The 24,438-nt window shown below is 40.0% G+C and overlaps 1 protein-coding gene across 2 annotated transcripts; it reads left to right on the forward strand.

The window, feature by feature from the left end:
- The first annotated feature begins 10,380 nt into the window (after positions 1-10,380).
- MORF4L2 (mortality factor 4 like 2) lies at positions 10,381-22,958 on the forward strand. 2 transcript variants are annotated; one of them, XM_044236062.1, is made up of 4 exons: positions 10,381-10,464; positions 13,222-13,310; positions 20,085-20,189; positions 21,410-22,958. In XM_044236062.1, exon 4 carries the CDS (start codon positions 21,434-21,436, stop codon positions 22,298-22,300), a length of 867 nt encoding a protein of 288 aa, XP_044091997.1. In that variant the 5' UTR covers positions 10,381-10,464; positions 13,222-13,310; positions 20,085-20,189; positions 21,410-21,433; the 3' UTR covers positions 22,301-22,958. The 2 variants fall into 2 exon arrangements, with proteins under 2 accessions (XP_044091997.1, XP_044091996.1); XM_044236061.1 differs by lacking the exon at positions 10,381-10,464 and adding an exon at positions 11,756-11,838.
- The last annotated feature ends 1,480 nt before the right edge of the window (positions 22,959-24,438 follow it).

The raw sequence follows: 24,438 nt of genomic DNA on the forward strand, positions 1-24,438 counted from the left end.
AAACAGGGGCGCCTGGGTGGCTCAGTGGGTTAAGCCTCTGACTTCGGCTCAGGTCATAATCTCAGGGTCCCGCATTGGGCTCTCTGCTCAGCGAGGAGCCTGATTCCTGCCCCCCTCTCTGCCTGCCTCTCTACCAGCTTGTGATCTCTTCCTCTCTGTCAAATAAATAAATAAAATCTTTTTAAAAAAATAAATAAATAAAAAATATGAGAAACAAAACTACATCATCTACAATTTTCACAGGTAATACATTTAATGGGTCAAGGGGTGTTAGAACTGTATTATTAGGATAATAGTACATAGGAAGACTTTGTTTTTTGAGAATAGTCCAAAATGAAGGGCAGTCATGACAAAGGAATCTAGCAATTGCGCATCTTTCTGACTCCACACTTCAGATTATCAACCCACGCTTCAGATTATCAACCCTAAATCTTTATTAGCCTCCCTCACCTTTTACTCACTGACAATGATTTACTGACTGATCACAGTCTTATCAGTCCTCAATTTAGCATTAGTCCCTAACTACTTCTGGCAGTAAGAATTATTATAAAGACAGCCCTGACCATAAGAAGGGCAAGAATGCTCAGGACCTTTGGTAATAGCAGCACATTTGCTATTTTGACTGTATTTACCACTATTCCCACACAGAGAAACAAACAATTGACCCTTTTAGAAAACTAATCTCTCATGAGATTCCCCATAAGGCAACTGGGTCAATGGATCACAATGTCTTGGAATTCTAGAACCTGGCACAAGAGAGCTTGAAGGGACTTCCCAGATCATTTAGTCTGGTCTGTTCATCAGACAACATGGGGACATGCGGACACTGAGGGCCCCCAGGTCCTAGATGTAATTCCCTTTTTTTCAACTTAGTTGAAGCTATAAAGGGAGAGAATGGAACAGAAGATGAAAGAACAAAATGTGTCGTAACGTATCAGCTTCAGAGGTTCATTTCTGAGACTGCTGTGACACATAGACTACAGATGATTTAAAGGACAAAGGTAATCTGTAGCTGAGGAAAGTATCTTTGTGATGACCACTCAATACCCAATCTCTGCCATGTTAATCATTTGTTGATACCCATATTAGATATCCACAGTCTCCATAGAAAGAGGATAGTTCAAATCTTGGCATCAGTTAGGATATGACAGGTATAAAATGGTCATGCCAAGGGGTGCCTGGCTGGCTCAGTTGGTAAAGCATGTGACTCTTGTTGGGGTTCTAAGTTTGAGCCCCACACTGAGTGTAGAGATTACTTAAAAATAAAATCATTTAGGGGCGCCTGGGTGGCTCAGTGGGTTAAGCCGCTGCCTTCGGCTCGGGTCATGATCTCAGGGTCCTGGGATCGAGTCCCGCATCGGGCTCTCTGCTCAGCGGGGAGCCTGCTTCCTCCTCTTTCTCTGCCTGCCTCTCTGCCTACTTGTGATCTCTCTCTGTCAAATAAATAAATAAAATCTTTTAAAAAAATAAAAATAAATAAAATCATTTAGGGGCGCCTGGGTGGCTCAGTGGGTTGGGGCCTCTGCCTTCGGCTCAGGTCATGATCCCAGGGTCCTGGGATTGAGCCCCACATCAGGCTCTCTGCTCAGCAGGGAGCCTGCTTCCTCCTCTCTCTCTGCCTGCCTCTCTGCCTACTTTTGATCTCTGTTAAATAAGTAAATAAAATCTTAAAATAAAATAAAGTCATTTTAAAAAAATGGTCATGCCAAACTCCAAATTTTACAAACTCACTGTCCTCTAGGGTTCCTCTGTGAATTTATTTGTGACTCTCTTAGGCTTATACTTCTTTTAGCCTTTCCCTAGAAGAGACATGTCCTGTTATCACCATTTGAGTACCTTAAGTTTCAGGTTGTTCCTTTAAAGAAGGATACAGTATGGTTTCAGAATACTTTGTTATCCTTCTATGAAATATACTCCACTGATTTCTTCCTGTCCATCTCTTAGTATTTCAAATTCCAGATGTATGAACCTTCTTCACCCAAGGCAACCTAACAGAGTAGAGCAATGAATTATGGACATTTGTTTCATTCATGTCTAGCTGCTACTTATATAGTCTCTCTCCCTGATATCCTGGTGGTGGATTCATGTTCAGGGTAAAGGGTTTAAGAGAGAAAGAGAGAGTCAAAACTAATGAATGCATTTTCAAAATGTTACTAATACTATTTTTTAATGTTATCCCTCAACCAAGAGATAACCACTTAGGACTAAAACTACAAAACAGTTTTCATTTCTTCCCTTTACTCTTCCTTGAAGGTGTACGGCCTGTCTAACATCCCCATTTGCTATCTCCCTAACCATTTGGGAAATGAATCTAAAATGAAAAGAAGCAATCCCCTACCCCAGGGTGAGGGTGGGTACTTTCTGATTATCTTTGGAAGGTTTCTTGGGGCCATATTTTTGTTTCAGCTTCTCTCGGGGGACAAGACAACTCTTTAATTTTTATTGGAAAATCTATTTCTTTTTCCTGTCATTCCTTGAGTTTCTCCTCTCTGGTTTACTCATGGGGTACACCTTGGAGACCTGTTTGCCTTATTAGGTCCAGCCTCATAATGTTTAGAAATGGATTATTTCCTGAATATCCTTATAAACCTCCTCCACCCTGCCATTTATCCACCTCATGAAAGGGTAAAAATCTAGTGTGGGTCGACATAATCATCCATTCACTAAGTCAGACTCCTGGTTTTATAGAGGAACTGACCCTGAGATTCAGGCTCTTAGTGCCCTGAAACGTCTCCCTAATTGAGCCCAAGTATGGCAAAATCCTTCACTAGAAATCTGAAGCTATGAAGTGAGTGATCAGTATGAAGAGTGCACTCAGCTGTGAACTCTATTAAGGTACGGATATTTTCTTCATCTGTAACTAAGAGCACAGTGCTTGAAACAATGGACGTGGGCAATAAATATCAGCTGAATGAACAAATGCAAGTGAAAGTAAGTGATTTGGGCTCTGGTGCCAAATCTCTCTGGTTGGAATAATTAATACATTTTCTTGTGTTTTTGGAGGAGTAACTGGTAGCAGGAACAGGTATGAGAGAATATGAATCCACAAGATAACTGGGAGGCTAGGGCTTCTGGTAAGCTGAGGTTGGAGCTCTTTGGGTTTTGTTTGAATAGGTTTTTTGTTGTTTTTTAAAAGTCAGTGTTATCTTATTATTTCCTCATTCCATAATCAGAAGCTTTTAAAGCTTTCTTTTTGTCCCTAGATATAAGAACAATCTTGTGAGGATGACTTTCACCTACCAATATTGCCTCATCTCCCTTGGATTCACTCATAAATTTTTGTGGCACATCTACCACAATATGCCAGGAATAGTACTAAATATACGGGCAACACAGTGAAGAAGAAACATAGCCCTGGCCTCAGAGGGCTTATATTCTAGTGGGGAAGACAAACTTGGACTAAGTTATTAGAGAATAATAAAATGGAGAAAAATGTGGAAGTATTATGGAAATATTTAAGAGAGGGACTTGACCTGGTTGTTGAAATTTGGGGAAGTGATGTCCTGAAAGGCTTCACTGAGACAGAAACATTTAAGGTATGACCTAAAGGGAAAAGTAAGAGGGATGGAAACAGGAAGGACATAAAGGGAAGCACAAGAGAATGAAAGAGCTCAGGAGGAGAGTTTTAAAGAAGGAAGTGTTTTAACAGATTTGCATTTTGCAAAGAATATTCTGAGTGTAGTGTGGGGGGAAAATTGTAGGGAGACAAGAGTAGGACATTAGTTGAAAAGAGTCATAGCTTAAAAAGTGGAAAGTAGTGGGTGCTAGGGGAACATAAAGCAAGGGTACTTAACCTGGAGATCAAGGAAGTCTTCCTGAAGATATGACATTTCAAGTAAGACCTGAAGTCTGGGTTAGCTATGGTGAGGAGTTTGTGGGTGAGTTGCTGAAGAAAGTCTCTGACACAATAACCTTCTGCTTTAGCCAAAGCAGTCCTCATTTTTGTAATGCTCTGGTCCCAACCTGGAATGTCAACTTCCTTTTCCTTCTAGGCAAATCATATCTATCTTTCCAAGGCCATCTCAAATCCTACCTTCTCTGATCATGCCCGGATATGGCTTCAATCACTTCAAAAACCCCTATCCCACGTTTATCTCTTAGCATTTAAAGATATGCTGTTTAGTATTTTAGTTAACTTATACACACCCTCAAACTCCCTGTAAGACCCTTAAGTTTATGAACTGTCTTCTATCACTTTGGCATCATCCCAGGTACCTAGCCCAGTGGTGGGCACATTAAGTTACTCTTATTAAGTGAATGAACATCTGGCTCAGTCTGTGGAGCATGCAACTCTTGATTCCAGAGTCATGAATTCAAGCCCCAGGTTGGGTGTGGAGCCTACTGGGAAAAAAAAAAGAATGAATGAATGAATGAATGAGGCAGAGCTCCTTTAGTAACTCACTACTATCTGTGAAGCTGATAAGGAAAAGGGTCTGCTTTCTCTGAAACAGTTCTGTTACTCGCATTCAAAGACCTAAGATTTTGAAATTGACAGCTCCTTCCCACTAGTCACTGCTTCTCATCCCCTTCCAATCCTGCCCCCCTCTCACCACCACCACCACCTTCTATTGTTTCTTCTGTCTTCTGGTTGTCAGCCAGGATGACAAAATAGTCTAGCTGTCCTCAGAGACTTACACCAGCCTGGACGGCTCTGCAGTGCCATGAAGGGCCAGGACTTTTGTTTACAGCTGGGACCATGGTGAGGTGGTGAGCACAGCTGACAGCCCCACTCTGAAGCAAACATCAATCTTCCTCTGTCCTCCCAGCCAAGTTTCACAGACCAGCTCTATTGAAAGCGCAGCACCCGCCTGGGTCTGACTGACATCCCACCCACAACTCTGGCCTAGGAGAAACTGGGTGAATCTCGGCTTTGTACCTTTTTAGAACTGCCCTTGCTCTCTTCTCTGTCCCCAGTTTCTAATCATGTTACCTCAACCTTCAGAGTTTTAAAAGAACATGTCCTCCTAGGTCCCCACACCCTAAACAATGCCCCACCTCTCCAATCATATCTCACTACCAGCAGTGTACCAATACCCTTCTTTGCTCAGTGGCACAGTAAATGCACAAGAACCAAACCACACAGTTTTCAATGTGTACTTTATGGAGCCTACCTTTCCAAGCTCAGCAGACAAGTTCCAGGTCCTTGGGCATGAGTGTGTGTGTGTGTGTGTGTGTGTGTATACTCTTTGCCTTAAGAGTGTTTTCCCAAATGTTTTAAAACCTGCAAGTCAGGGTGCCTGGGTGGCTCAGTTGTTAAGCATCTACCTTTAGCTCAGGTCATGATCCCAGGATCCTGGGATCAAGCCCCACATTGGGCTTCCTACTCAGCACTCAGCGGGAAGCCTGCTTTTCCCTCTCCAACTCCCCCTGCTTCTGTTCCCTCTTTCACTGTCTCTGTCAAATAAATTTTAAAAATCTTTTTTTTTTAATAAAACCTGCAAGTTAGATAGGGCGTGGAGTTTTCAAAGAATACTTTTTGAGATTCCACATATTCAGCTCCCTGGTCCCCTCCTTCCTTAGTAGCTTTTCCCTCTCCAGCACTCACCTGGGATGAGAATGAAGCCTTTATATAGTACTAGCTCTCTCTTGCCCCCAGGTACCCTTTGCCTGTGATTCTCTGCCTGCTGGCTAACACAGCTTTCATCAATTACCTGATGCCTGGCTTTCCATGGTTTTCAAACTCCCCCTATTCCCGAATGCCCAAGGAATGATACAATTCTTTCAGTAATAGTGGCTGGTTACAGCAGCTTCTTCAGGGGTCTGGTGGAGGGGGACTACAGGTCAGAGGAGATTCTCCTTCTTAGAAGATCTTATCAGAATTTCTGATGCACAGGCCTTTTCAATTTAAAATCTCCCCTCCCCAGATTTTTACATGGCACATCACTACTAAAGCAGTGTACATTCCACCCCACTCCTAGGTTAATTAGTTCTCTTCTAAAGAGAAACCTGTATGTGTTCTCCTACTCATGACTGGTAAAGCATTTTTTGTTATTTTTTTAAATGTTTTATTATGGAAGACTTCAAAAAATACACAGAGGTAGAAAGAATAGTATAACAAACCCCCAAGTACCCATCATAAATCTTCAACAATCTCAAGATGCAGCACTTTAAGCACTACTGGTTTGTCCTCTTTAAAAGACACCAGCTGAAGTTTTCAAAAGACATTAGCTTTCCTCATTCCCAGTAAAATGGGGACTGTGGGAGCAGGTTATAAGCATAAACAAGTTATCTCTGGAAAACTGGCTCAAGGCATCCTCTTAAAGCAATCAGATTGTAGGAGTCAACATACACTGGTAAAAATCAGTCCTCATCTCTGTTGGTTTATGTGTAACATGGATAACTTAACATGATGATTCCAAGTAAAGCTTGTGGTCCACAAAACCACAAATTTCAGTATATTGCATGCTAAACTACTGACTCAGGTAGGGGAAACCAAGACATTATGTGCAGGGTCACCAAGGACTACACTGGTTGGATTTAGGGTCTCAGTCATTTGAAGTAACCTCTTTCTATTAAAAGGATGGGTCAGATGAAGCAGGGGAGGGCTGATTATAAGAAGAGAGAGGAGCTAAAATAGAATACCTTAAAAGGATAAAACTTTCCCATGACTATTTCTATCCTTTGTCCTGTCTGTCATAGGCTAGCAAACTAGACTGATGCAGAGTAATTTGCTGAACTGGTTTGTGAAATCCCTATGGAATGAGGCAGCTATAAACAGACTAAAAAAATTATTATTTAAGAAATACTGGGGTGCCTGGGTGGCTCAGTGGATTAAGCCTCTGCCTTCGGCTCAGGTCATGATCCCAGCGTCCTGGGATCGAGCCCCGCATCGGGCTCTCTGCTCAGCGGGGAGCCTGCTTTCTCCTCTCTCTGCCTGCCTCTCTGCCTACTTGTGATCCCTGTCTGTCAAATAAATAAAATCTTTTAAAAAAGAAAAGAAATACCATTTCACTTAGCCTTGAAATATTAAGGTATTTTTTTAACTTCTAAATTAATGAAAGTCTTTTAAAAATCATCCAGTAAGCTAGTAAGAACCAAATGAAAAAATGTCAAAATAACCTAAGAATGCAACAATTTCATCTACTATCCAGAAGCCATGAGAGGATACTGGTGACCCTATCTACTCTCTCCAGAAAACAATGACACTACTTTCCAGACCTAGGAAGGCTCTTAGCCACTAGGCAAGGGCAACAGATACTGTTAGGCAGGGCAGGTTGCCCCCCTGCACAAGGGTACCCAATGAGAGGAACACACAAAGGCTGAAATTCATTCTTCCACTGCCCTGGTGAAACTCCAACATCTCTGAGAAAGAAAGGTATTTTTCTCATTGTTTCACTGGAGTGGACGCTTCTCTACAATTTTTCTGCCCCCAGGTGGCTCACGTTTCTAATTAGCACAAAGGCATTGTCTGAGCAACTGGTGGCCTTGAAAATTAACGTAGAGATCTTGGATCCATTTGGTGTTCTCTCTGAAGACTGGGACTGTAAACTCTGGACTTGGATCTTGAAGCCAACAAAAAGTAATTTCAGCTACCTTTCCCTTTCAGTTGAAACGGATTGTGAAGATGATGGTTCAGCTATAAATGCAAAAGGAAGAAGAGTAACTTGAATTTTCTGAGGACCCACTAAGAAGCAGGAATCTGCTGAAGCTTTATCCTACTTAGTAAGTGGAACGGGCAGGAGAGTTTTCACATTGGAGATGGTAGTATTTCATAATGAAAAAAAATGGGCTTTGGAGTCAAAAAGAAGTCTGAATATTTGCTCTGCCATTTACTAACTGACAACTTGAAGTGAGTACTTAACTTCTCCAGGCTTCAGTGAAGATTCCCTAAGATAATAAATGTAAAGAACTGAGCACAGAGCTGACTGGAACATAGAAGGCATTCAGTTCCTATGTCTTTTTCTGCCACTGCCCTGACTCCAAAGTTAATTCACATTATTCACATCCTCAGTCTTGAGATCTCATTCAACAAAGTAGCACATAAGGATGGGTCCACTAGAGGGAATGCTAGAGAGTTAGAAGATGTAGGTCCCAATGCTAGACATATCCTCTATTACAGTACATTGGGTAAGTTACTCCCTTCTCCTGACTCCGTCAGTAAAACAGAAGAACATACCTAGCTCTAACACTGAAAGGAAAGAGCAAAGGAAATCACTTTTCTTGGGCAACTACTATGAATTATACAATAAGCTAAGTCCTTTTACATACTTTATATAATCTAAATCAGCACTGTACCACAAAGCTTTCTGAGATGGTGGGGATATTCTCTACCTGTGGATGTCCAATATGGTACCAATATTAGCTTTAAGTAGCTGTTGAGCCCTTGAAATGTGCTTAGTACATACAAATAAGGAACTGAATTTTTAATTTTACTTAACTGTAATTCAAATTTAAATACCCACATGTCTAGTGGCTACTGTTTTGGATATTGCACCTCTAACATGAAGCAGGAATATTTGTTCCCACTTAATGTATAGCAAAACTGAGGCTCAGAAAAATAAAATAACATGATGAAAGTTACATAAACAGTAACTAAACAAGATTCAAAACTGAGCAGTAGAAATTTTAGTGGTTAATACTGTCAGATATACCAGGAATTACCTAGACTCCACCACTTACAAGTTGTATGACCAAAGAAAAATAATTATAGTCTCTAGAACTCATTTTCATCATTATAAAATGATGATAGTCATCACCTAATTTACAGGCCTATCGTTGGGATTAATGTGTATAGAGCTATATAGTGTGGCCCATAATAGGCTTTCAACAACTGTTTCCTGACCACCCTGATTTCTCTTCCACACATAGATAAGGTTCAGACATAAACTGAAAAAGAGAAGTGTAGGATACAGAGAGCATTTGGGAAATATAAAAACAAGAAGGAAAACACTCAAGAGCTTTACTTGATATTACAGAAGAAACATGAGGGAGGGTATGAAATAATCAAAATATTTCCACTTACTTAGTTTGCTTTCCTGCCCTCTTCTTGGCAGTCTAGTCAATGTTATCCAAGCAGGGAACAAGGTATCTGTAATATATTTTGAGGCCCAGCAAGACAAGCTATTATAGATGAAAAACAGAGTACTGTCAAGGGTCTGGGCTTGAGAAGCAGGTAAAGTTCAAATCCTGACTCCCATACTTGTCCACACCGAGAAAACAACTGAACACCTCTATAGTTAGTTTTTAATCTTAAAATGGGTCTGATAATATGCAGGATGATGTACACCTGAAACTAATATAACATTGTATGTCAACTATACATCAATGAAAAAGGACAAAAATTTTTTCTAAAATATGCAGGGTGTCTCAATTAACATATCATTTATGACCTCGCTTTAAGTTCTGTAGCACCCTCTAGTGGAGTGTACATAACCAGCATTGCATTTCTGCCTTCCAAAGCCATGGTTTTAACTTTAGTGTACATTGCAATCAGCAGAACAGTGTAACACAGATCACCGAACCCCACCCCTAGGATTTCTGATTCATGAGATTTGAGGTGGAGCCTGACCATTGAATTTCTGACAACTTCCCCAAAAGTGGTAATAATGCTACCACTGGGTCTGGAAAACACTCTGAGAACCACAGCTCTAAATCGCGCCCCCTACACTTTGTGCATGCACACAAATGTATATGATTAGCAGTTGAAAGATACATTAATTGTTGTTTTTTTGAGTTTTATTCATACCCATCTAATAAGGACTTGTGAGGATTAGACGAATATCCATGTAAAGGATATGACACAGCATCTAAAATATAGAAAGTATGCAAAAAACTGAGTACCACAGAACATAAATCATTTGCCCAAGTTCTCACAGCTAAGTGTGGAATTAAAATTGGGTCTCTAACTCCAAAGACATAACAAAGTGTAGCAGTGCCACTACAAAAAATAGGGTGCAAACACATATTTAATAAAAATTTCAAGAGAAAAAGATCGGTTTTCAGTATCGGGGTCCATGTTTTCATCTGTCTTTATTGACTAAACAGCCACCTATATTTTCCACTGGGGAATGTTGTTAGCATTGGAAAAAAAGATGTACAGAAAGGATTCAGATCTTTATCAGCATCAGTGCCTGGGGTCATTCATTAATTCTGACCCCCCAAAAGGCAAGGAGAAAAGAAGAGAGGGCTGGAGGGGGAATTTTTTTAAGAAGAAATAAGGAAAAAACATTTGAATCTAGGGCCATAGTTCTCTGCCTCCTTATTTTCAAAAGTTAATTTGATTTTTTCCTTACCAATGAAAAATATACATGATTCCCTATACATTGTTTGTGAAGTTCAACAAATCCGAAATAGGGGAACAAAATCCCATAATTCCAGGAACTAAACAGCCAATCCTTTGCTGGGATTTGGTGGCATCTAGTGGCAGACTCAAGAGGTATAAACCTCACCCAGAGAACTTTCTGGAAAACTAGCTGACCACGTACTTGCCTGAAGGGCACTGTGCTTGGAGATCAGGATAAAAAGGTAAGAGAGTCTCAGCCCCCACAGAAATTCAGAGTCTCTGTGTGTATAAATATAGATAGAGAGACGGAGGGGAAGGCTATCACGTATGTTACCAGCAGAAATCTGTGTTTGTGCCAAGAGAATGGCAGTCAACTTTGGAGGGGTGGGGGGGTCAGGGAGAAGTTACTAGGAAACGGGAAATAAGTGGCACCTTGTAACTGCTCATATGGGAATGGGAACGTTTGGCTCTGAACTATTTATTGGAGGGCTATGGTTTAGAACAGGATTTTGTCAGCAGAGAAAAACGTGGGAAAAAAGGGTATTTTTAGGGTCTGAAATTAAATCAATAGGGAAGGCCAAAATATTTCTGGCAAAGGCTCTTTATTGGTTACGGGCGCCTTTACTTATTTTCCTTTTCATTAGAACAGTTTTCAAACTTATACGAAGTAGATACTATTCGGTACACAGCGCGCGTGCACGCACACAAGCACATACACATGTGCGCGCACACACACGCACGGCCTCGCTCCTGGACACACACCGGCCCCAACGCTTGTGTCCCAACGCTAGGGGAGCACGCCTGCGCAAACCCACCACCACCGACGCCACGAGGGCTGCCGCGTACACATCCCAACCCCAAGGCTACGCGACCTTGCCCGCACACAAACACAGGCCCCAACACCACGCACCCACACACCCACCACCCCAACTCACACATTAAAACCCCTGCTCCGCTTTTATTTTTTTTTTTTTTTTGCTCCGACAGTTGCGCAAGAGATTCGGGGGCGTGCCCCCAAATTTAACCTCGCGCTTCCCCACTCGCGGGAACCTTAGCTCATTTCCGCCCATCCTGTTTCCGCAGGCCACGTAGACACTTCCTTTCCCAGTGGAGAAAAAAAAAAAACCCATAATGCCTCCCTGCAGGAAAAAAAAAAAAAAAAAAAAGAAACTCTGGTCAGGGGAACTCTGGGTCGTGAAAACAGGCCACGTGAACACCCTGCCCTATAGACTTCTGACCCAACGGCCGTCGCGCTTTTGGAGGGCGGGCTAAGAACCTAAGAGGGCGAGAGTCATTGGCCAGAGTCCGCACTAAAGAAAAAAGATGATTGGCTTGCTTCAAGCCTTAACCGTGAAGAAGCAGGTTGCTAGCACCCGCCTTTACTGCGGCGAAGTGTCATCGCTGACGTGTTAGGCCTTGTCCAATCATTTGGTTATGGAACATTCTAAAACTTAGACAAGACGATTGTGATTGGCTGGAGGCTATAATCCCGCCTCCAAGGTGACGTGTCTGCCTATGGATATCAGTTGCCAGAGAAACCTGGCTTTACTATGGCGGTTGGAGGAACGGCAGTGATCACACGTCGGCTGCTGGAAAGAACTGGATTCTCGTTTCAGGTTTCGGGGTGGGGGTGGGGTGAAAGGGTTGACGATTTCTTTTTATCGTCGCATATATTGGCGAGATTAACTAATGGCTTCGCAGTTGAGCAGGGCTGCATTCAAATTTCTACTCGCCAACGCCCAGCTTGGGCTGGCTCCTGTTCTTTCAGTGTCTCGGTTTCCATGTTTGTAAAATGGTGATATAATAGTATCTACCTCAGAGACGTGTACCTCACAGGCTTGTACTGTGTATTAGTGCGTATAAGACACTTAATACCAATTCTGGTTCCGAAAGCTATTCGCTATTATTGTGTAGTGAAAAACCCGCGTAACAGAATGAAAGAAAAACATAAATTATGTAAATTCGTTCATTATAGTGTTTTCCCTGCCCATCAGATTCTTTCCTATAAGAAATTCGAGCTATAAAAGAGACATACCAGTCTTTACTGATGAAATAATTTACTATTTGAGAATTAGCTCAAAATAGCGGGGATTGGAATTTTCCATATTGAAAAGTTTAAAAGGCCGGAGCGGGGGTGGGGGGGAGATGGAGAACGAGAGCGATCAGGAGATGAACCACATGCGATCAGTAGGCCTTGTTTGGATCCTGATTGGAACACACCAGCTTAAAAAAAAAAGCTGCTTAAGATGCATCGGGAAAATTTGAAGACGGATTTGCAGTTTTTTTTAAGGAATTGATGTCGATTTTTTAGACGTTGTAATGGCATTAATGGTTACAATTTCAAATTATCTTTGTTGTAGAGAAACAGGAAAATATTTGCGGATTAAGTAATAAAATGTCTGGGAATGACTTCATATATGTTAATGACTGTAATTTGCTTCAAAATAATCTCAGCGGTAGGGGGAAATGGGGAGGGACATAGATGAAACAAAACTGGCCCTAAGTTAATAATTGTTTGAGCTGAGTGATGGGGCATAAGGGGTTCCTTATATTATTATGTCTTCCTTGGTATATGTTTGACATTTTCCATAATAAAATGCACAAAATCAGCTATTCCTTGCGCTTAAAAAAAATCGGAGTGGGGGGGAGAAGTGGGTGGGGTTATAGATGAAACAAGATGGCCTTCAGTTGGTAATTGTTGAAGCTGGGTGATTGGTATAGGTTTATATTACTCTTCCTTCTACATTTTTATTCGTTTGAAATTATTATTCATAAGAAGTATAAAGAGGACTGTTACTTTATCAGAAATAAAGATAAATGTACAGTAAAGTCGTTTTGAAAATAGAACCACAAGAAAGTGAAAAGAAACATTTGTACATTATTTATCAGGCATTGTGTCCTTTGTGTGTGATAAATGCATTGGTTGGTGGAGGGAAAAAAAAAGGATCTCATATCTTTTTACGTTATGTCCTTTTCTGTCCCCTTCTTTGACCTTCCAGGCCATCATCAGAAAAGCTAAGTTTGCTGTATTGTAAGGATCAGAAGATCTGATCCTGATTGCAGAACCATCCCTGATTACAGAAACTAGGTAAGTGCCTCCCTTCTCCTGGCCTCAGCTCTCAAACAAGATAATTCCACATAACCTTCCTAACTGTCCAGGAATATTTTGAAGATTAATAAGCACCTATCTGGGAAAGCACTCTAAATTCTAAGAAGGAAAGGATGGGTGCTTCCAGTGTAGCAAGTGCCCAAACAGATTACATTACATTCTTTGATAAAAAATAATACAGTTGATACCCTAGGGTTAGTTCCATATATTTATATGTGTGTATAAATATATAATTCTTTCTTTAAAAACTTCGTGGCATCTCACGTATAGCATAATTTAGTGAATGAAAGCAAATACTGACTTCCTTAGTTTGAATTCTGTCTCTGCCACTTGCTGTGTGATCCTGGGCAAGGTACTTACCTCCCTTTGTCCCTAAATTTCCTCATATGTAAAATAAAGATGGTAATAGTTCCTACTTCATAGGATTTTTGAAGGGACAGTGCTTGGTACATATAAGTGTTTGCTTTAATAATAATTATGGTTCTGTTGGTCCTTCTGGTACATCCTGGTTTACCCACACATACACTCTTAAATTTCTAAAACCAGTGGATTCTTCTGTTTGGAAATGTAAAAATAATAATAATAATAATAATAATAATAATAATAATAATGCTGTCGGTTTCTTTCCTGATTTTCCAGAAGCAGCAGTTACCTCTAGAACTGAATTCTGAAATTAAGACTTCTGGCTTGTCCTAACAATCTAGAAAGATACTGAGTATATTGATCATATTTATTTACAAGGAAATTTCCAGGCACTATAATTTTAACTAGGAAATCATAACCATATTCAGTCTGCTAACAGCTTTTGTGTCATTCCTCCTTTGTCTCAGACTCAAAAAATATGTTAAACATAAAGGAAGTGTTCCAAGATCCAGAAGAGAATGGATATAAATGTAACTGGCATGGTATATGTGTATTTAAAGGTTTATTCCAACAAACCATAGGAGATGTTGTTCACACTTGATTTGTGACACACCCATACCAAAATGTTAGCTTTCGGAGTCTGCATTCCAAAATGGCCCATCACTTGCATGAGGGGATGAAAGAAGGTTTTTTTAGTGACTTGAAATGTTCATTTTCCCATGGAGTCACTGTATTTTCCTTCTAATTTTTTTTTCTCTTCTGAAAGCTGGGTTGCAGAGAAGGGCGCTGCACTGGTGGGAAAGATGCAGTAGATGTGTAGGCACAAAACCCCTTTACAGGAGGCCATTTGGAGAATGATTAAGGGCAAAAGGGAGGGAGATGGGCTGTTTCACTAGTAGGAGCTCAGAAGGCAAGGTCCAGGGTATCCTGAAATGGAGAAAGCCTCAAAGAGGAAAAGGACCTTGACCTGGACCTACAAGAATGGGCAGAACCTAGAAGGGGGGAGGGAAACCAGTCTGAATGGTGTGCCTACAAAATGTATTATACATAGTGATAATTTACTGAAAAGTCCACTGTTGAGATCATTGAATTTAAATATGTATATTTTAAGACAGATTTTTAGTCTCATAATTGATAATGTGAATATATTGTCCTTATAATGAAAAGGTTTAAATACTATGAAGTAGGCTCAGGTTTCTATTTCTTAACCTCCAGTTCATCACTATTCTCAGTTCTGTTTCCTTCTAGATCTTTAAGTACCTATTGAAAAACATACATGGATATATATATATATATATATATATACACATATATAGTGTTTTCTTTTACATAAATATGGTATCTATCACACTATAGGTATTGTTTTTGCAGCTTGCTGTTTTTATTCAAAGAATTACCTTGGATGTCTTCATGTTCAGAGTTGTATTTGATTCCTTTCACAGTGGCATTGTTTTGACTAGCGTGATAATCCATATTATGGATAAACCACATTTTATCTTTATAAATCACTAGTAATAGTCCTCCACATTGACTTCAGTGTTTGCTACTTCAAGTAACGCATCAAACATCCTTGGAAACTATTTACAAGTGTTATTCTAGGGCAACATTTATGTCTTTATGATAATTAAACCAGTGCGATGCTGGTGTGAGAACAGATACCACTGTGACAGAACAGGTGACCTAGAAATAGTGATAACATTTAACAATTGAATAATCAAATCATTGGGAAGAGAGTACCTTCAAAGACCCATGCACATCTAGGAATTTAGAATGTTCTCTAATAGAATTTCGGATCAGTGTGGAAAGGATGACCTCTTTAATAAGTAATATTAGGAAAAGTTACATATTTGGAAGAAACTATAGAAATACCAAGAAATACAGGAAATCCTTTTTAGAATATTGATTTGGGAGCATTTTCCCTAGGTGTGACATAAATGCCAAGTTCACAAAGGAAAAGGTTGACATATTTTTCTGTGTGATTTTATGTATACACTCACCCCCAGAGAAGGAAAATGAGTTTAGAAAAAATGTTTCCAGCATATCCAGGAATACTTAGGATTTATTATTAGAAATCAGCAAAGGAAGCAAACAATCTAGTATAGAAACATATATTCACATAAGAAAAACATACACATGGATGTGTGAAAGATACTCAATGATATACTACATACTAGATGATAAGCAAAAAAAAAAAATTTTTTTCCAAAAGACATTTATCCCGTGTTGCTCAAGGTATAGGTGAATGAACTTTAATAATTTTTGCTGGGAGTACAAATTGAAGTGGTTCTTTACAAATTGAATTTGCCTCTATCTCATCAAAGTTAAAAGTACACCAATCCTTTGAGAGTAGTCCTGAAATCCCTGATGCTCTAATATATCTGTACACTGACAACTCTTACAGCGTTTCTGTAATAATGAAGTACTGGGAACAACTTAAAAGTTAATAAAGGACTGGTTAAATTCTGCCACATAGAGATTATAGGGTAATGTGAATATTAAAAAGAATGAGCTAGGTATGTGTGGACAAAAAGATGCCCATGACAAAGTGAGAAGGGGGGGGCAATATGTCTCACATTTGCCAAATGAAATATAAAGTACACATTTAGTTTTACAGATTATATATTTGTGTGACTATGCACATAAGATCTGAAAGCTTACACAGTTATTTTGGGATTAGGAAGGGGATGAAAAGGAGGAATTCCCCCATTTTTATGTATTTTGGAATTTACACCTATGTAAAGGAAAGATTACCCATAAATGATGCCACAGTATTAACTACTTGGGGAAAATAAGGCAGATTTTCTGTTCATAACTTAGCAAATTCTGGATGGATTAAGAAAATCTAAAACCTCCATTAAAATGACATCTTTTAACAGTGGAAAGGAAAGTTAACGTTTCATTATGTAAAACTCTAAAATCTTAACAGGCACTATAAAAAACACTAGGGGAAATATTTGCCCCAGAATGACAACTTTTGATATATAAAGAGATCCAGGGCACCTGGGTGGCTCAGTGGGTTAAAGCCTCTGCCTTAAGCTCAGGTCATGATCTCAGGGTTCTGGGATCGAGCCCAGCATCGAGCTGTCTGCTTGGTGGGGAGCCTGCTTCCCTCTTTGTCTCTGCCTGCCTCTCTGCCTACTTGTAATCTCTCTCTGTAAAATAAATAAAATCTTAAAAAGACACATTTTCCCACATTTTAATGTCTCTGAAATTGGGATGCATCATACATTTGAATAAATGCAGAAGTAAAAACAAGGCACCATTCACAATAGTCATAGATGTTGTGGTTTTTTTAAAGATTTATTTATTTGACAGGCAGAGATCACAAGTAGGCAGGGAGGCAGGCAGAGGGGGGGGAAGCAGGCTCCCTGCTGAGCAGAGAGCCCGATGCGGGGCTCGATCCCAGGACCCTGGGATCATGACCCGAGCCGAAGGCAGAGGCTCTAACCCACTGAGCCACCCAGGCCCCCCTAAATAAATAAAAATTTTTTAAAAAGCTCCTATAGATGTTAAAATCACTAAGAACCAACTGAATGGGCACAGGACCAAAGCCTATATAGTCAGTAGACACTTTTTAAATGTTAAAATGTCTCTAATAAAAACTGGACAACAAAAAAAAAACCTGAACAACTAAACATTTTATCAGATGTTGTAGATGAGCCTAGCCACTGCTGACCAGAGTATAAGTGATAGCTGTACACACTCCTAGTAAGGTTGGAAACTGGCACAGCTTGGGGAAGTAATTTGGTGAGTGTTACTACCTCTTGACCCCCTAAATCTGCATCTGGAAGTATTAAATAATGGGAAATGAGGACAAAAATGTTGCAATATTTACTGCAGGGTAAATTGAAGAGGACTCACTTTCTGTTACGGGTGGTTAGATTGAGGTAGGACCATTTGATGAAGTACACAGCTCTCAAGATGTATATTATGTTACATGGGAAAGAAAACTAGTTTGTGATACCACATTTTTAAATAGGGAAAGTTGAGATTTGATGATCAGTATAAATAAGTATTTACACAGAAATTTAGAAAACTAGGGAAAATCTACAAATGTGTTTTCTCAATGTCTGACCTACCCCCAGAGCTGACCTGTAGAAAACAAGTGGGAAAATACTTGATGACTTGTCCCTAATTTGTGCCTCCATTTTCTTCATGTATTGAATCACTTCCTCACTTTGATTCTCTGTAGTGTGCCCCCCCAGGGACCTAAGTGCTGCTCAAAGATAAATATGTGATATGTATAACACAAGACCTTTAAATATTAAACTCTGGAGTACTAAGATCCACTTCATACGGTATTGGAGATGGAAGAGAAACCTGGACTAGAGTTGGAGATTTGAGGAGGAAAGAAGACCTATGTAGTATTTAAATGGAGATAATGGAGAGATTATGATGGAGCAAAGGGTAGATGTACTAAGCCAGTAAACACTAATAAAGCCTGAAACTCAAGACAAACTGGCAAACTCAGTTTAAAATAGCCCCAAATTAAGTAATCTGTAGTGCAAACTTTTTAAATGAATGTGCACAGCACATCTGTCATTGATCGTGGAGCAGTGTTAAGCTGGGAAGGGATATACAGAGTGGAAAGCTATCCAGAAACTTACAAGTAGGAGCCAGACATCAAAAGGTAGTTACTCCCTTCTTTTCATGTCTGGTTTCTGACTTCCAGATAGTAATAGTTGCTTGTTTGGTCTGTAGGCTACTTAGATGAAAATAAAGGAACTGAGACAACTAATACAAAGGCTGTTTCCGTGGCTTTATTCAGCAGTCACAAACCTTGATTTGTGGTGCAGGTATTTTTTCTGTAAAATGTCAGCTATTTCATTGAGACTGTATGAGGGGAAGAATTTGTAGAGAATGACAGAACCCACCCAGTTAATTAGAACCAGGTAGAATTCCTTTTTGTAGTTTTCCTATGAATGAATATATGGGGTCAATACCAGGGGATGTACGGTAGGTTCAGCTTTCATTTTAAAGTTCCTCCTCAGTAAGGAGTTGCTGCTGACTGTGAGACTTCCAAAATACTTGGCATCCCACCTGGCCTCGCTTATGTTTCACAGTCTGGCTGGCACTGAGCCATCTTGCTTTCTTTAGTTGGTATGTTAACTGTCCCCCGTGTATTGTGGAAGCTCTGTACTATATTAACTCTGAGGTGGGCTTTCTGAATTTCAAGTAAATTACTTAACTAAATTCTCAGATACTGTCTCCCTTCTGTCCTGGGCACAGTATTTGTTTAGAAACATCCTTTTTGTAAGCTCAATGGCTTACAGTGCAATGCCATGACACACTGGCTACTGTCTGATCCTTCAAAGGATGTGTCTCTTTATCCCTCAGGCAGGTTTCTGATTCCCACAGGGTCAATATCCGTATTCACAGAGTTGGTGCTCTCTGAGGACCTCCTTTGCCCTTGATTTCTTTACTCAGATATTTGTGCCCTTTAAGTGAGAGGGTATCGTTTGCCTAATGAAATCTCTGGTACTCAGGCCTGTCTTCCCAATAACTGGTTTCCCTGATTCAAGGCTCCAGTTGTCTAGCATTTTTTTCCATCTTATTTTCCCTCTCAGGGCTTCCTTTACACCTGCTCACATTGTTTTAAGGGCTAGGGATTGGCCAAGGACCTTTTTATGTGGGTGAAATTAATAGTTACCAGAGAAACCTGGTTTAAGGCTGATCTACCATCATCATTTTTTCCCAGAGGTTACCCTGATTTTAACAGTGGTACTGATTCATCTGGATACTTTTCCTATGCATTTGTACATATTAGTTTAAAATAGGAATTTGATCATACTGTATATAAGAACTGTACAGGACTGATGTTATATCTTGGCCTGTGCGCTCTCTACAGGATCCTGTTGTACCTATTAAACATTATGCCTATTTATCTAATAATGTAGCATTGAACATCTTTCTATATCCATACATGGTTCTCTGCTTAATTCATTTGAATGTTCTTCTATAGTGTGCATACAGAATCTGTGTTCCCATTGCCCTACCGATGAATGTTGAGGTGTTTGCAGTTCTTCGGTATTAAGAGCACCACTGCAGTGAACATCTTTATACCCATATTCACATGTATTCCTGCAAGATACCACGCTAGCTATTTAGCCAGGTCTCATTTATGAAGTTCTTAAGAACCTGTGAAGTCAAGGGATAGTTTGGCCTCATTAGATGAGTAAAAGAGGCTAAGAGAGCTTGCATATCTTGCCCAAGTCCTTACAATTCATAAATGGCAGAGTCTAATTGAAGTAGAAGTATGTAACAGCAGAGGTCATATATTTTCTCTTATAATTGCAGTTGTAAACCACATGGTCAAAAAACTAGGTTTTTTTTTCTGTGTTATTTCACAGAAGTTCATCTTCATTGCGAATAATCTGTTTCCCTTTCTAGGTTGTGCCCCCAGCCTCATCCTTCCAGACCATTCCAGGAGATCTAGGAGGTTCCATCTGGGAAAACACTAGGAGTTCTTGGAAGGGAAAGAAGGAAGAGGATTACGTAAGTCAAAAAAATTGCTTCATCTGTCACACTGTAAGAATCATAGAATACTGTTTTTTTCATCTTTATCTTACTAGTTCTCTCTACTATATTTTATACTATATCATACTTTGGTTCAGTTTTTCTTCCTCTTTTCTCCGTGAATGATTTTGATGGTTTTCATAGCTTCTGGTAGCAGCTGTATGATGATTACTCTCAGATCTCCGTTTCTGGCTCTGACCCTCACCTGAGCTTTAAAGTTAAATGTTTAACTGTATACCTCACACTTAGTAGATCCACTACTGAACTTCTTTCCTCTCTAATCGACTTCCTCCTCCTTTAGATGCAGTCTCATTGAGTGATAATACTGATGCCTTAATCACTCATTCTCAAAACCTGGGAGTCATCACTGACTTCTCCCTCACTGAATTATCACCTCCTCCAACAAGCTAATACTAGAAGTTGTGTCCTATGCCATTTATTTGCTCCAAAGTACTCTGTGCCTATAACTCTCAGTGTATTAACCTAGTTTTTTAATTGCCACTTTAGATACTTAAATCACTAGCATCTGGCATAGTATCTGTCCCAAAGCAGATGTGTATTAATGTATGATGACTCACTGAGTGGATGAATTATTTCCATTTACTTCATTGCTAATTCTAAACTAACCATTAAAATCAGTGTTTTTATTAATTCATTAATTACCCGGGCTTAAAATTGCAGAGCCACCTTTGACTCCTCCCTCTTCATTTACCAAGTTCTGTATTTGATTTCTCTTGACTCTGTCATCACCCCAAGTCAGGGGTACTCCTACAAAAGTAGGGAACTCCTACAAAAGCATTTACTTAGTCATTTTGCCTCCAGTCAACTAATCTTTTTTATTTCATCTTGTCATTTCTCTTGTTCAGAGCCTTTAATTTCAATTCTGCTGCCTTCTACAGTTTTTTTTCCATTTAATTCATTCTTTTTCTAAAATTATATTCCTGTCTTTTGAGCGGTACCAAAAAACTAACTTACAGGCAGGTCTGATGAGTGATCGGATGGGGTGAGAATAGTGGTTGATAGTGAGGATCAAAGTGAGGGTAGAGGTAGTAAGTCACTTAACAGGTGATCCTGAACTAGGATTTGAAATACAAATTTCAAGAGAATAGCTTGTGTTTTACTTTGGGAGCCTTTATGAAGCAGTGTGTATTAAGGGTTATGACAGAAAACAGCCAAGTAAAATCCTTTATATATTACAGTGGTTGGAATAAAAACAGGGTTGAATGAGTTCCAGAAAGCAGGGTTCTCAAACTCGTGGACAACAATCTGCAGAAGAAGACAACTTTAAAAAACCAACTAGAAGCAATATGCAGAGAAGTAAGATGAGAGGGGCCTCCTCAGGAAAGAAGACTGCTGGTCCACAGCAGAAGAATCTGGAACCAGCTCTCCCAGGGCGATGGGGGGGTCGCTCTGCAGAGAACCCCCCTTCAGGATCTGTGAGGAAGACAAGAAAGAACAAGCAGAAGACTCCTGGAAATGGAGATGGTGGCAGTACCAGCGAAGCACCCCAGCCACCTCGGAAGAAAAGGGCCCGGGCCGATCCCACTGTTGAAAGCGAGGAGGCCTTTAAGAATAGAATGGAAGTTAAAGTGAAGATTCCTGAAGAATTAAAACCATGGCTTGTTGAGGACTGGGACTTAGTTACCAGGCAGAAGCAGCTCTTTCAACTCCCTGCTAAGAAAAATGTAGATGCAATTCTGGAAGAGTATGCAAATTGCAAAAAGTCGCAGGGAAATGTTGATAACAAGGAATACGCAGTTAATGAAGTTGTGGCAGGAATAAAAGAATATTTCAATGTGATGTTGGGCACTCAGCTGCTCTACAAATTTGAGAGGCCCCAGTATGCAGAAATCCTCTTGGCTCACCCTGATGCACCAATGTCCCAGGTTTATGGAGCCCCACACCTACTGAGATTATTTGTAAGAATCGGAGCAATGTTGGCATATACGCCCCTTGATGAGAAGAGCCTTGCATTATTGTTGGGCTATTTGCATGATTTCCTAAAATATCTGGCAAAGAATGCTGCATCTCTGTTTACTGCCAGTGATTACAAAGTGGCTTCGGCTGAGTACCACCGCAAAGCCCTGTGAGGGTCTACTGACCACTCACTGTTACGTCTGGTATCTGTAAACACTCTTTTTGTTCTTAGTCTTTTTCTTGTATAATTGATGTTCTTTAAAATTGTTAATGTATAACAGGGCTTATGTTTCAGTTTGTTTTCTGTTTTGTTCTAAACAGAAAATGAAAGGAGTACAAGCTCCTTTTCTCATTTCAAAGTTGCTACCAGTGTACGCAGTAATTAGACAAAGAAGAAACATTCAGTAGAACATTTTATTGCCTAGTTGACAACATTGCTTGAAAGCTGGTGGTTCTATCCCTTTGACACTACACAATTTTCTAATATGTGTTAATGCTACGTGACAAAATGCCCTGATTCCTAGTGCCAAAGGTTCAACTTAATGTATATACCTGAAAACCCATGCATTTGTGCTCTTTTTTTTATGGTGCTTGAAGTAAAACAGCCCATCCTCTGCAAGTCCATCTATGTTGTTCCTTAGGCATTCTATCTTTGCTCAAATTGTTGAAGGATGGTGATTTGTTTCATGGTTTTTGTATTTGAGTCTAATGCACGTTCTAACATGATAGAGGCAATGCATTATTGTGTAGCCACGGTTTTCTGGAGAAGTTGATATTTTAGGAATTGTATTTCAGATCTTAAATAAAATTTGTTTCTAAATTTCAAAGCAAGTATTTTGCAGCGTGCCTTTAATATTACCAAGGCTGACAAGTCAGCAGGCTCAGAAAGGATCTAGATGGTATGAAAAGAGAGTTCAGACTCCAGTGAAAGAATTCCTTTTTCTGTTGAGTGTGGCAGCCAGGAGTATCCTGTCATGCCAGTTCCCCTCCCCTGCCCTCTCACTGTGGCTTCTCAGAGTATGATTGCTTTCTAGTGCAGCTTATAAGAGCCAGTTTTGTTCTGATGCTCCTTGTCTCTCTAAGTTGGGCTGGTATAACAGAATATTTAGTGGGTACTATAACAGTTCCTTACACTTGTGCAGAGTCTTCCTCTTTGCCACAAAAGGAAGCATGGGCAGCCACCTTCAGAAATACTTCTAGATTTTGGACCAAAGGTGGCAGATTCCCCTAGTTGCAACACTGAGACCCTGTTCTGTTTTTGTAATCCCTCAGACATAACAGTGGGAATCTAGGGGATTTGTGGAGGAGGGCTGATGTTGGATGCCTATGATTATAAATCCATTCTATATGGAAATTTCCCAAACCACGTTTTGTTCCATAACAGTGTTTTTTACTTCTTTAGCAAACAAAAAACATATTCCATTTATTACTGCAGAAATTTTGGAAAATAAGAGTGAGAACAGATCTGGAAATAAGTCCTGTATAGTCCTACTGGATCAGTCAGGGTCCCAGCAGGAAATAAACGGGACTCAAAATAGATGATTTGAGAAGTTTAATGGAGAATTTTTTCTTAAGTTGTTAACAGAGGAGTCATGGCATGTATTAGTTTGCTAGGGCTGCCACATCAAAGCCACCACAAACTAGGTGGCTTAAACAACAGAAATTTATTTTCTCATAGTTCTGGAGTCTAGAAGTCTAAAATCAAGGTGTTGGCAAGATTGGTTTCTTCTGAATCCTCTCCTTGGCTTGTAGATGGCTGCCTTACTGTGACTTCACATGGTCTTTACCTCAGCAGCTGTCTGTGTCCTAATCTCTTCTAAGGAGGCCTAATGATTCCATTTTAACTTAATTATGATTCCATTTTAACTTAACTATCTCTGTAAAGATTCCATCTCCAAACACAGTCCCATTCTGAGGTACTGGGGAGTTAAGATTTCACAGTATGAATTTAGAGGTGACACAATTCAGTCCATCATATGGTAACCTCTAGGCAAAGAAAAGTAGAGTAAGAGGGGAGGGCAGTGGTAAAGGAGAGTGTGGAGGAGGGGTAGGAGAAGAACAGGGAGGGGAGGAGGGAGTGGTTACTGGTTGGTAGACAGCTGTATGGAAAGGGCCACCTGACAGCAGCTATGATCTTCAGGACTCAGCTCACAGAGACTTCAGAGAATCCAGGATATGGGCGTTAAAAATACCTGAACTCGTTATTCTGGGTAATACCCTTCAGTCAAACTGAAGCCAAAGGGCATGGAAAACCTTTGATGTAATCTACATTGGTAAGCTTGGGGCACACAGCAGAGAGAAAAAAATGGAT

This window comes from Neovison vison, chromosome X, assembly GCF_020171115.1.
Source record: "Neovison vison isolate M4711 chromosome X, ASM_NN_V1, whole genome shotgun sequence".
NCBI classification, from domain to species: Eukaryota; Metazoa; Chordata; class Mammalia; order Carnivora; family Mustelidae; genus Neogale; species Neogale vison.